Source organism: Quercus lobata, chromosome 5, assembly GCF_001633185.2.
Source record: "Quercus lobata isolate SW786 chromosome 5, ValleyOak3.0 Primary Assembly, whole genome shotgun sequence".
NCBI classification, from domain to species: Eukaryota; Viridiplantae; Streptophyta; class Magnoliopsida; order Fagales; family Fagaceae; genus Quercus; species Quercus lobata.
Window position 1 is genome coordinate 15,575,251 of NC_044908.1, and position 13,936 is coordinate 15,589,186.

The 13,936-nt window shown below is 34.2% G+C and overlaps 2 protein-coding genes across 2 annotated transcripts; one reads left to right on the forward strand and one right to left on the reverse strand.

Annotated features, from left to right (window-relative positions):
- Positions 1 to 2,787: 2,787 nt before the first annotated feature.
- LOC115993160 (anoctamin-like protein At1g73020) lies at positions 2,788 to 8,963 on the forward strand. Its single transcript, XM_031117451.1, has 16 exons — positions 2,788 to 2,961; positions 3,624 to 3,693; positions 3,861 to 3,976; positions 4,383 to 4,509; positions 4,588 to 4,688; positions 4,774 to 4,865; positions 4,984 to 5,088; positions 5,202 to 5,471; positions 6,136 to 6,268; positions 6,361 to 6,474; positions 6,566 to 6,633; positions 6,751 to 6,881; positions 7,476 to 7,558; positions 7,679 to 7,786; positions 8,122 to 8,280; positions 8,421 to 8,963. The coding sequence occupies exons 1-16, from the start codon at positions 2,788 to 2,790 to the stop codon at positions 8,559 to 8,561; spliced, it is 1,992 nt and encodes a 663-aa protein (XP_030973311.1). The 3' UTR covers positions 8,562 to 8,963.
- A 1,270-nt stretch (positions 8,964 to 10,233) lies between these two features.
- Positions 10,234 to 13,708, reverse strand: LOC115992321 (eukaryotic peptide chain release factor subunit 1-3). The gene is made up of 2 exons (XM_031116475.1): positions 13,602 to 13,708; positions 10,234 to 12,153 (listed from the first exon to the last, which is right to left on the reverse strand). The coding sequence occupies exon 2, from the start codon at positions 12,111 to 12,113 to the stop codon at positions 10,800 to 10,802; it is 1,314 nt and encodes a 437-aa protein (XP_030972335.1). The 5' UTR covers positions 12,114 to 12,153; positions 13,602 to 13,708; the 3' UTR covers positions 10,234 to 10,799.
- Between the last annotated feature and the right edge of the window lie 228 nt (positions 13,709 to 13,936).

Genomic DNA, 13,936 nt, shown 5'->3' on the forward strand with positions numbered 1-13,936 from the left:
TAATTGCATTCGCTGGATACGATCTAATATTTCGGACTCCATGACACTTTACCAGAGGCAAAGCCAAGGCTTTGTGTCTCCCTCCAGTCCCCGTATGTAATTGACGTAGAGGAAAAAGAGGTGAGAAAGTGAAAACTCACTCACGGTGGGAAGAAATGCTCCCGCAAAGGGGAGGAAAATGTGTTTCAAGGGCACCAAAGAAATGAAAATAGATGTGATTATGGATGTTTTGTATGGTCAGTGAAATAGAGGGTCGTAGGTAGCATGAAAACAAAGAAGAAATTAATAAAAAGGTGAGGGTCGTAGGTAGCAGGTTTGTAGGTAGCAGAGGGCAGAGAAGAAAAATATTAGAATAAGAGATGAGGGTCCACTCGTCGGCGCTGCTCAGTGGAAAAAGTACTCACTCGGGGTGAGAGGGAAATGCTCCTACCTCGAGGAGAAGAAAAAAACCACGTGTATTATATAAACTGACCAATACTCAACAAACTGAAGAGTTTTAAACCAAATATTGACTACTTTTCATAAATCTATAGAGTTTTAAACCAACGATTACTCAATAACATTAAGAGTTTTAAACCACAATTTTAAAACTATTAAGTGACTTTCTAATACTTTGTTATTAGAAGTCTCACAATTTTAGACATTATTTTTTATTAATTTATTTATTATGTCAAAATGAGAGTTTTAAACCAACTACAACTAAAAAGTTCAAATCAAACAGACCTAGTCTATATCCTATTAGTACCTCTATAATGGAAAGGAATAAAAGGGTCCAAATCCTCCTCTTTATTATAATTATCAAATTATGAAAAAAGTTATTATTAATATCTGTTGCGTAAATTTAAATTTTACTATATGTACTAATTTTTGTCACTTTCCTTTTAACAGTAAAATTTACACTGATTTTAGCATTTTCCTTAAAAAAAACTGGTAAGAAGATTGCATTAAAACCACTCCCAACTCGCAAGTTTTAAACCGTGTGGGCTCCAAAACAAATACTCCAAATTAAATTGTGATGCGGGCCCACGGATTATCAGCGTTGCTCCATTTCAACGCCAGCATCGTGCAAAACAATTAATGGGGACGGTGTTAGTGTGCCGCATTATTCCCTCCTCTTTTTAATTGTTTTGACTTCTTTTTTTAAATTTTTGGGGAAAAAGTATTGGTTGGAGTCTTTGATTCCTAAAACATTCCTCCAAATCTGCAAATTGCTTAAAAGAGGAATATACGTGAGTTATAATAAAAACATACTTATATATTAAAATTTGAGTTTGAATTATTTTACTTATTTTAACTTTTTATCTTATTTATTTTGGAACATTTTAAAAAAAATCCAATTTTATAAGAATAATTAATTTTTGTTGACTTTCAGCCAACAAATTACTCCAAATGCTTCTTAAAGTGAAAGTGTTAGCTTTAAAAAAAATTATTAAAAAAAAAAAACGCATTTTTAGTTAGTTGAAAATTGTTTGAACCTCAACTTTTTAAAGATATAATTGAGTTTTTATCCAAATTATTTACAAACAATATAAACCAAAAAAATTAAATTAAATTAACCCCAAACACATAAAATTTGTCAAAATGTCAAATGAATTTGTACAAACAATGAGATTATAAATGGATAAGACTCTGATTTAGTGGCTCAACACAATACAAACATGTGACAAATTTTACACAAGTATTTTTGTTTCATACTCAAAACACCAATATTTTTGCTAGAAACTCAAGCCATGTCCAATTAAAAATAATGCATTTTTTATCCAAATTATTTAGGATTTGAAACCTAATTTTCTTAACTGGTCCTCAAAATAAAAACTTACTTAATTGGAGATAAACTAGTTTTTTTTTTATAATTTTTTTATTTGGTCTTATATCATTCTCATCTAAGAAAAATTAACAGATGGCTAAGGACATTAAATTAAGAAATATTTTTAAAAACTTTTTATGAAAGAAAAAATAATTAATTTTTTAAAGACTTTTTATATTTTTCACTGTATCAAAACTTTTTAGAAATAATTTATTAAAGATTGCTTTAAAAACGGTAAAACACCCATTAAAACGAACCTTTTACTATTTATGCTAAAGGAAGAGGGACAGTGGGGTCCAATATCCAATAGCATACCTTTAAGATTATGACATGTATCATTTTTGAATATCAATGCATTGCTGGTGATTTGCTCCGATAATTAGGCAGAAACAAACCCACGTGTCAGCGCCCTTTTGTTGTTTTCCTATGTCTCACTCCCAAATTCTCGATTCCTCAGACACCTGTGTTAACTATGTACTTCTCACTCTCAGTTCTCTCTCTGTCTGTCCGTTTTTGTAACGGTGTTGCTGGTTTTATCAAGAACCCAACTTGTCGTTTTGAAAAAAACTTCTCTGTTTGGTAAGGTTGCTACTTGGTACCAGCCTTTTTGATCCCAAATAGAGACCCATTTGCCTTTTTTTTCTTTTTCTTTTTCCTTTTCCTCTTTTTTTTTTTTTTTTTTTTTTTTTTTGAATTGGATTCCTACACCCATTTCGGTTTTTGAGTCATTTTAGTAGAGGAGCCATGCCTTTGGTTGGTAAAGTATCTCTTTGATCCAAAAGAAGTAGACCCATTTGGCTATTTCAGCCATTCCAACAAGAAAAATCAAATCTTTGGTTGATTTAAGAGCCATTTGTTACTAATTTTGGAAACCCTTTTGCCTGCTTGAGTTGTTGAAGAAGATTTGGTGTTTTGTTTTACATTTTTATTTTTTTTTGGTTGCTTTTGGGGGTGGAGTGGGTGGGTGGGAGGGACTGGAAATGAATATAATCGAGGAGGAGCAAACTGCTTTTGAAATAGGGGTGGTGGTTCCAAAGAGGAATGTGGAGGAAGAAAATGAGGATTGTAACTGTTTGGAGGTTCTTGTTGATGAGTTCACGAAGGTTGGTTTCATTGTTGAGAGAGTCCAAGGTGTTGCTGATGAGTTCATCAAGGTTTTATCTTCTACTTTGTCTCCTTAGCTCTCCTACAATCTTTGTTAATTAGTGATTTTTTTTATGCCTTGTGCCGGTACATACCATTTACATTGTGTAATATTGTTGAATCTTATGGTATAGCTCAAGAATCTTCTTTCCTTTGCGGTTCATGGATGTGGCTTACTAGGAAGCTAAATTATTTTAATTTCCGTATGAATCCTCATGTTTGTGTATGTATGTATGTATGTACATTCCAGAATTTGAGGTGTTATGTGCATTTAATCTTATGTGTATGCACGTTCTATATGCATTTTAGGTGTTTCTTCACTGTGATGTATTAGTTAATAGGGTAGGTAATTGCTGTGGAATCAATTTCGTGGTATTAATTTGTTCTATTGATTATTCTGATGATGATTTACTAGCATGCTCTTTAAACCCTCAGGAGCAGATTAATTTCTAATTTAGGACCTTCTGTCCCTCTAAGAGAGAGAGAAGGGTGAGAAAATGTTGTTTCTGATGTTTTAGTTTTTGTTGACATAGAGAAAATTTATGCAATTTGGCAATATTTCATTCTACATTTTTGCACCATACATCCCTTCTGGCTGACCTGAACCTTAAGCAATTTAAGTTAACTCTTTGCTAAGTTGAGCTGCTGATTTTATCAATCTTTATTATTTCAGCTGGCAGCACCTTTGGAGACTTTGGGGAGGGCTGCTGCTGAGTTAAAATTAAAGAAAAGGACCCATATTGGTAATGATAATGCAGTTTCTAGCTGACATTTTTTCCTTGTCTAATTTGACATGTTTCATTTGTCCTCTCTTATGAGTACTAGAGCTCTTTGATTTTCATTAAAAAAAAAAAAAAAAGGTATGCAGTTTATCTTACTAGAAAATATAATATGCTCTACTCTATCTCAGGTATGGATCTACAATTTGAATGGGAGGAGGTTGATGCTTTTGTGAAACAGCATGATGGTTCATTGTTCAGTTGGTTTGAGCGTTTTCATTGCTACAATCACTTAATATATGGGATTGTGAGTCAACTTTTCCACACTCATACCATTCTTTATCATGATATCCTCCCCCTCCCTTTTTTTCCTACATTTTTTGCTTCTATTATTAAGCAAATTTGGTATGCTATATGAAGGCAATCAATATTGCAATGATTTTTTTTTTTTTAAATGAATATTAATTCACTAAATATAAATTTACCTTACATCCACTGAATGGAAGTATTTCCTACACCACAATCAACCAGCATACATGCCTTTATAATTCTTTTTAGAATTTGTCATAAATTGGTTTCATATTGCCACAGTACACTGATGGCTCTAATATTTGATATTATGACCTTATATATGATATATAAAAGTTATTTTCCCAACATGTAGTTTGAACATGATTTATTAGTAAAGCTGATATACAGACTGAAATTTACAGGTGAACAAGAGCAAGTCGGCTGTAACTTTAACGTATGATGGAAAAGAGTTCTGTTGGGAAGTTGGTGAAAATTTAGTTCCAAAATTGGAATCAGTGCATTTCATAAAACAAGTCTTTCCTTTGCATGGTATGATTAACTTATCACAAAAATATTGTGGTTCTGGTACCATCTGAATTTTAAAGTAAGATGACTTTTGGTTGATAGATGAAATAAAGAGGAAGAAACTCCTTAAGAATTGGGCACTGAACTGGTGGGACATTACAGACCAACCAATCGATGAGATTTATTCATATTTTGGGGCAAAGGTAACTATAGCTTTATTTATAGTTCTTTTGTCAGTTTTCTAATAATGTCTTTGCCAACTTATAACAAGGAATTGATACTTTGCAGATTGCAATCTATTTTGCTTTCCTTGGAATGTATACACGATGGATGTTCTTCCCGGCTGCATTTGCTATCACTGTGCAGCTGATTGATTTTGGGTTGGCTACACTACCTCTTAATGTGCCTGCAGGCTGTTAATGTTTTTTTGTATATTTGAGAATCTGGTACAATATTGCTTATAAATAAATAAGTTGTTTCCTTAAATGCCTTTTCCAGGTCATTGCAGTTATTGGTGCTCCCTATTTTCTTCATAGGCATAATATTATGGGCTGTAATGTTTTCCCAGTTCTGGAAACGTAAAAACTCCGCCCTTTTGGCCAGGTTAGTCAATTATGTACTGAAATATTAGATTCTTCTTCCTATTTTCCTCCTGTGTTTTGTCAATTATACGTTGGTATCCTTCATGTCATTCTGTCTTGGTTTTGCTTTTATAGATGGCAAATCAGTTATTCAGTTGGAGTGGAGCCCGGATATAAACTTCTGGGCATGGAGTGGGGTTCCTTACAGACACCTGTAAAAGCATTAAGAAAATGGGGGACTGATAAAACAAACGAGAAAGAAGTGTACCAAAGAAGTGAGTGGTTTGGACATCTCCTGAGATTCAGAAATGATGCTATAGTTATCATGAGTATTATATTCCTTCAGCTGCCATTTGAGTTGGCATATGCTCATCTTTACGAGGTTATTGTCTCTGATGTTATGAAGTAAGAGTCTCAGTTATTTTCATTTAGGTTTTTTTCCCCCTTAATATAATGTTTCTTAATGAACGAAATTATGTTGATAATTTACTGGCAACAACAAGAATGTGTGTTCTCGAGTTCTCTTCTACTCAACCCTCCAAATGTCTAAGGCTCTCTTATACCTTCATCATGTGTTCTCTTAAGTCAATTTAATATAAGTTATATCCATCTTCTACTTCTGTTGTCTGAGTAAGATGATGATGCTACCACAAACCACCTACATGAACCTTCCTTTTTGAGTATTATAAGATTCTATCCATAATATTCCTTTCTTTAAATCCAGTCTTTCTCCATTGATTTTATTTAAACCTCCAGGCTTCTTTTGGCATAAGAAAGATGAAGGTTTAGAAGGTTTATCAAGGTGAGGTCCACAACCCTAGCCACCAGCCAATTCCTTGTCATACAGACTCAGATGCTTATCTGTTGCTATCATGTCAAAATCTATTTCCGTTGTCCAGGGTTAGGCTTTCTACATTAAGGGATGGACATTTAAAAAAAAAAAATTCTATTAAGTGATCTTCCCCAAATTTTCATGCTAAAACCCCTTTTTCCAATTTCTTTTAATATTGTATAAATTTCTTCTTGGATGTGTTAATGAAGATGACACTTTTTAAATTTTTCTTTTCAGGTTTGGGCTGACAGCTGTTTATCTGTTTGCTATTCAGCGTTTTACACGGATTGGAGGTAAGATATCGGTTAAGCTCATTAAGTATGAAAACAATGAAACTGCAGAAAAAAGGGCTGACAGCTTGGTCTACAAGGTATTGACTAGAATTTTCATACATCCCTTGTGGCTTTTCTTGTCTCTTTATGGGAGATTTACCGCACTTCAAGACCATAATTGCTCTTGCAGGTCTTTGGTCTTTATTTCATGCAGACATATATTGGAGTTTTCTATCATGCTCTCTTGCACCGCAATTTTTTGACTCTCCGCCAAGTCTTGATTCAGCGTCTTCTTATATCTGAGGTGAAGTAGATCCTTTTTTGTTTGGATTCTTTTAATTTAGATTTCACTGTTGCTTGGCTTGATATGCTATTGAACTGGAAATGTTATCCAGGTTTTGGAGAACTTGTTGGAGAACTCTTTACCCTATCTTAAGTACAGCTACAAAAAATACAGAGTCCGGTAAGTTTCTTCTGTCTGTTGTCATGTCTTGACAACTTAGCCTTTTGGGGGCATGCTTAATTTTACCTTCTTTTTGTGTTACCTGAACATGGGTTGATGCATCGTTACGTTGTCAAGAAAGAAGAAAAGATGTGAAAAAGGATCATCAACAGGGAAGATCCAGTTTTCTTCAAGAGTAGAGAAAGAGTACCTGAAACCTTCTTACACAGCAAGCATTGGTGAGGAGCTTGAAGATGGGCTGTTTGATGGTAATATGCCAAATAAATTTATACTGTAAAACCAGATTCATTTTGAAATCATATGCAATTATATGCTTCTTTTTTTTCTTTTTTTTGGTTTCTCAGAGTACTATAAATATCATTTTTATAAACTGTTTTGGAGAAAATTCTTGGTTGAGTTAGAATTGTCAAATTGGATTGGAATTATATGCATGAAACTTAGTGTGCATTTGGGAATTGTTAAAAAAGTTCCGACTTTGGCATGTCTCAGCTTTTTTGCAAATAATCTAGCTTTTAACTTTTTGTAACACATTTAACATAAAAGTTACCAAAAACTATATCTTTTGATAAACAATATGCAAATAAGCAATTCCCAGATGGACACTTATGCTTCATGTGAGGTTTGCATCAACTTACTTCATTAATTTGTACTAGATATTTTGGCCTTTCTTTTTCTCTTAAGTTCCAGTGATAATGTTAGCTTGTTAATTTGATCTGAAGAATTCATGTGTTCTGTAGGCACGGAAATTGGAACTCGAAAGGTTTTCTTCCTTGTTTTTTTAAATCAATCATGATATTCTCATAATATTTCCATTTTGACTGATTATCAAGATTCACCTGCAGACTGTTTGGAGCTGGCTTTACAGTTTGGAATGATCATGATGTTTGCTTGTGCATTCCCCCTCGCATTTGCCTTTGCTACTTTGGTATAAATGCTTTTTGTTGTACTTCCACCATGTGTTTTTTCTTTTCCCTTATATTTTATTTTATTTTTGAGTTTGTTTTGATTCAAAGTAAAGTGAATGATGAAGTTCCACAATTTGCAGAACAACATTACAGAAATTAGAACAGATGCATTAAAGCTGCTTGCCATGTTAAAAAGGCCTGTCCCTCGTGCTGCCACGACGATTGGTGCTTGGCTGAACATTTTTCAGGTACTTAATTATCTGGATGTGAGAACTATTTTATCATGAATACTCTTGGAAGAAAAATATCTACGCTTATTTCTACCTTTAAAATACTAGGACAACACAAACTAGATGGGTGTGATCGTGTAGATGCAACACTATGATGGACTGAAAAATCACACATCCATAGTTCATACAAACGTTTTCAAATCCACAAAGCAGAAATCATTGATTTGTCTGTTCACTGTTCCTAAAACTTCCCCCATTCTTTCAAAACTCCACACTAGATGCAAATCTAAAGAGGGTTTTCTATGTACTCTATCAATGCCCAACTGATTTTAGTATGTCTCTTCAATTTTCAGTTCCTGATAGTAATGTCAATATGCACCAACTGCGCATTTCTAGCATGGTTTTATGATCATGAGGGGAAATGGAGCATAGAGCCTGGACTTGCAATAATTTTGGTCATTGAACATATCCTCCTGTTGATTAAGTTTGGATTCTCCCGCTTTGTTCCTGAGGTGACTCTTGTCTCTTTTGTAAAGTATCTTCTTTTCCATATCCTTTTCTCTTATGTAGAATATGTATAATACTATAATTTGAATTAAGATTTTTGGGTATTAGTAAACTAAAGGTCATATGGAACTTTGTTTTCTGGCAGGAACCTGCGTGGGTTAGAGCCAATCGTGTGAAAAATGCCACACAGGCACAGGATGTGTGTTCAAAACAGCTCTTGAGAACCATTTCTGGTGGCAGAAAGATGTTTGGCAAGGTAAAAGAGAGTGAGAAGAATGACTTGTGACCTTCTCAATTTCTTCTCCACTGCATTTATGGCACAAAAGAAGAAAAGGAACCAGAGGTTTTTTCCTGTAATAGTTCTTTGGAGCTGATCAAAGTTTTGAGGTCTCCATGTAGAGAATTCTTGTACATTTGGCTCAATCTTGTTCTACACTTTGGTGGATAATAGTTTTCTTTTAGGAAAATTTTGCATAGGGATTTCTAGAATGCATGCTTCATTTATGAGGAGGATTTAAAGCAAGATGTGATCTTTCTAAGCAGAGCCTTAGAAAATATTCTCCTGTTTTTTTCTTTTTTTCTTTTTTCTTTTTTTACAGTTGTTATCTGTATTATAATTGACCCAAAAAAAACACAAAAGACAAGGTAGAAAAGTTTTGATAAATATATATACATCAAATTTGTTGATGCTCCCAGTTACTGTGGCAAATCCAATCTTCCATGCCAATTTGACTCACTACAAACTAGCACAACATCAAATGGGTTCGTTTCTTTTTTTATTCTTTTGTACATTATCTAGATCTAAACAATGCGTCACAAGAAAGTTTATTCAAAAACATGTTGTGTATAGTATGATACAACAATAACCACAAACCTTAGTCTCCAAATTCTTAGATGTTATTTATGTTATAAAATGAATTTGACAAAATCAATATTTGTACAATTTGCTGTTGTTGAGTTGCTACCCGCTAGCTGTGGTGCAACGATGGTCATGTAATTTTGTTCATGGTCTTTTTCGGTTTTTCCTATGATGGAATCGTACAAAAGAAATGCCACTGTTTTGCATGTAAAATGCTGCCTATTGATTTCAGGCATAGCGGAATTTCAACCCTTACTAACCCGGTCCACTTGATTTTGGATATTTGTTCATTTGTTTTAATTCAAGCTTGATTTCTCCTCTTTATTTTCCCTCTTTTTTAATCCATAAAAAAAATAAAAAATAAAAAAATAGACACCACCAACAACTTGCAGGTGTAATCACTGCCCCTCGCGCCACTTATTCCCTACTTACAATGAGTATGGCTCGTTTGGTAATATTGTTTTAATAACGTTATTTGTATCTTTTAGAAATACGTGTAGGCGGAAAAAATGTAAAAATACATGTAATATTGTTTAAACACTGAAAACTATTATTCAAAATACCATACACCCCCTAATTTTTCTTATTGTTGGAATCACCATATTTTCCATATTCACACTTCAAGAACAAAACTTGAATTTTTGAACTTTGATGGCCAACAAAAACCATGGGATCTTTAGGTTTTGGTTTTGCTCACAACCTTGGTAGTTATGTAAAAACCAAAAACCATTTCAATGAACAGGCAATATAACTGGAAGAATCGCTCCCAAGCCCTTTATATCCTCTCTTGAACCCAAACAGACGAAACAAAATCCTTCCCTGCATGATAAATTTGGCCATGCATATCAATCCCTAGGCTCCGCAGCAAAAGGATACCACCAAAGTTTGATATCATGAAGATCTTCCTGCAATTTAGTCCAATCAAAAAGAGAGAAATCACACTACTGGGAATTCTTTATTTTTATTTTTCAACATTTTTGTTTGAGATAGGCTAAAATTCATTGCTCTCTAATTTCAATTTTCCACTTAGAGCATGCATCAAACATATATAAACTCTCTGCCAACAACAAAGAATATGAAGTATTAAAGGCCACATTACTTATCAAAAAAAGTATTATAGGCCACATTTAATCTGTCTGAACTCCACCATGAAGTCAGCAAGAGAAAACCACAGGAAAGGGCATCGCCTTATAGCAAAACAAAACCATGACATACACACAACATTACTGAAACAAGGTTCTAATACCATGTAACAAGCATTTGCTGGGTCCAAATCCCTTCAATATTATGTCATCACACAACAATGGAAAGTTTCGAGCAACCATAAAAACAATCTAGCCAGGTCTTGGATTCCCGGATTAAACTTAAGACCAACTTCCTTTGGTAAAGCCTGTCAATTGTAACTTGAGGAATACAAAGGACAATGCAAAAGTTCCCAAACACTGCAGAAGAGAATCAAGGCAAGAAAAGTATAAAAAGAACAGTGCCAAATTGGTATCATTACATATCCAATGGTTGAGCAGTAAAATAAATCCTGAAGCAGTGAAATCTTAGATTGTATTCTCAAATCTCTGAAGTAGCAGCAGCAATAAAGACTACATCATACCTTGCACAAACTTTTACAACATCCTTTGAGAAGTGCACTATGCCACAATCAGTTGACTCTTAATCGGAATCCTCATATACTTCTCCATCATCGGATACCTCATCAAAGGATCTTATGTCAAGCTGGTAACGAAGTATACCCCCGATACCACCAAACCCTCTGCAAAATTGTGATCCCTCTTGGGATTTGTTGGTGACAAATTCAAGTGTGCAACCAAACCGCTTGTACTCATTCGCAAACCATTCAAGTAAGGGCAACTTCTCCTGAACCTCCAACTCTGAGGAGGTGGCTGAATCCCGGAAGTTGCTCTGATCAGCCTCTTGTTCCTTGTTCAGGTGCTTTATAAGAATCTCACCTGTGGTACTGTTTTTCAACACATACCTGTTAATATCCAAGTTTTCCCACACAATGAGGGTTTCCACAGCACCCATTTCTAGAGTCTTCAACGTGTCATCAACACCAAAGACATATTTACCAGTATCCTGACTGATCTCCTCGAAGTATTTGCCAATCAAGCGTTTCTCTTGTATAAACTTCACATTGGATAGAATTTCTGAGGAAAGCTCAATGGCTTGATTGAAACCATTTTCCCCTCCATAAGAAACATCAACCACATTCAATATCTTTGCTTGTAATCGAGGATCAAACATATCTGACTGACTGAGCTCAGTCTTGAAGTCAGCTGAACCAGCAAGTATAAGTCCAGCAACATTAGGCTGACTTGTAGCAGGATTAATGAAGAACTGTGTTGCAAGTTCTGCAGTCTTTCTTACATAGTTGTGGCGCTTTTCCATTCGAAGACGAGCAAAACGTAGAGCTGACTGCCCTCCTCTGCCATGCTTCTTTGGTAGATCGACTGTGAACTTATGAAGCACTTCTCTTGTGTTTCCACTCAATGTCCCAAAAAGGGTGCCATTTCCATCCATGACTATAAAACCAAACTTGTCATCAGATTCTAAAAGTTCATTTAGAGCTTCTGTGTGAAACTTATTGTCACAGAGGTAGAGTGATGCATTTATAGGCTTAAAAGGCTCAAAGTCAATCGTAACCTTCTTTTCCTTGCCATCTTCAGTAACAATTGTTCCGGTATAAAGCACCAGCCCATTGGGAGGAACCTTGTTATAAAGCTTTAGCCTCTGTTGAGCAGAAGTAATGGCCCCCAACACTGACTGACGGTTCACCCTACTTTTGATGTTTGAAGCAGTTCCAAATTCATCACCTAACATCTTAGTGACCCGAGATATTTGATCACGGGGAGGCATAATAAGAGAAATCATGCTGGTACCATTGCCTCTTGCAGCTTCCAATGCTTTGATCAACTTCTTGATTTTCCATATCTCAATGTTCTTATCTGTTTCTTGAGCATCTGCCATTTTATGTTTTGATAGACACGACTAGAACAAAAATACCAGCCTAGCAATAAAGGTGAAAGTTAGAAAAATATTAATTAAAAGTTTTTTTTTTTTTTTAAATGCATTAGTATCATCAACCTTTTAGTTTTAAAAAAGGACTTTACAATCCAAAAACCACCAAAATAGGACCACAGAAGTATCATAAATTTACAAGTATTATAATGATTAAGTAATACAAATACAACTTTACAACAACAAATGATATGTGTTCCGCATATTATCAAAACATGAATGCATACACAGACAAAAATAAGGACCATGTGAATATATATATATATAGGTGGGTAGAAGCTGGGAGAATTAGCCATTAAGTTGTCGAGAATATTTATCACTGTAAAGCTCAGTTAGTAATTCTACATAAATGCGTGTATAATACAAGTACTTTTGTAGAGACAAGTTTTATATAATCATAGGTCAGATTCAGCAGAACCCATGAGCTGCAAATTTTACTGCAACTAGTTCTACAATGAGACCCTAACTAAGAAATAAGCCAAGAGCTCTATGCCATTTCCAGCACCCACAAAATTAACACACATACAAGTCTCAATATCCTCATTTCCACTAGCAACAAACAGCAAAAAAGCATATCATGAGCCACCCATGTAAGATTCACATACCCTTTAATAAATTACTCCATATCCACGCTTACAGATCCTAGTAAATAAATTTGTGCTAATTTTTATGGCGATGCAATCTAATATGCTTTCCAAGTGAGGCCGAGGGTATCGTCATGTACAACAACCACCAAGCCTTAGTCACAAAATTTTGGGGTCGATTATAGATAGTCAGATCGGTCACATGTATTCTTTTCTACCAAAGTTTGACTCTATATAACTTCCTGAATTCACATGTCGTTTTTTCACTACTACTATAAATGTCATTAGAAAAAACACTACCCAAGTTGTCAACATTAGTATTTATTAAGTATAACACAATGAACGGAGAATCACCCACCATTTCATTTGCCCCTACAATTATAATCAGCTTCAAAATTTCATCTAAACGAATAAATAATCAAAGCAAACCCAAATCATAATCACCAATGAATTACCAAAAAAACATGACAACAAGTAATACTATCAGTAGCATCAAATGGACCCATAACATTCAACCATGTAATAAGATTCACATAGGTACACCTATAACTAACTTAACTAACTATAATAAATACGTTCTTTTTTACCAAATTTGAAAATATTGACTTTTTTATTTTTTGAAAGATCTGTTCGAATTTTGCCCCAAAAAAAAGTTTATAAAATTTTTTTTAATAGGATCCAAAATTAGTTGCGAAATTGGCGTAACCGTAAGATCATAACCGCATCAATATTTTCCATCCAAAAAAATAAATAAAATAAAAATCAGTTAATATAAATCTCAAAGTAACAGAATCTAAACTAAAACGAAAATTTATTTAAGGAAATAGAACAAGAAAAAAAAGGTTATTATTACCTTAGTGGTTAGGACCAATCGGAAAAGGAGACTTGGAAGACTAACAGTGAAGCTCTCTGTCTCTCAAAGATGCTCTTAGGGTTTCTTAAGCACCGACTTTTGAGGGATTTTTTTTTTTTTTTAATTATTTTATTTGTTTAATGTTGGGCCCACAAAGAAGATGAGATGAAACTACAAAGTTAGAAATCAGGCCCAAATTTTAAAGGGCTACTGGGCCTTCATTCTTCTAAAACCTAAGCCTAGAGAATTTGATTTTTTTTTTTTAATTGATTTTTTTGGATGTAAAGGCACCAAATGATTTTTTTTTTTTTTAGTTAACTTCATATTCTAACCTT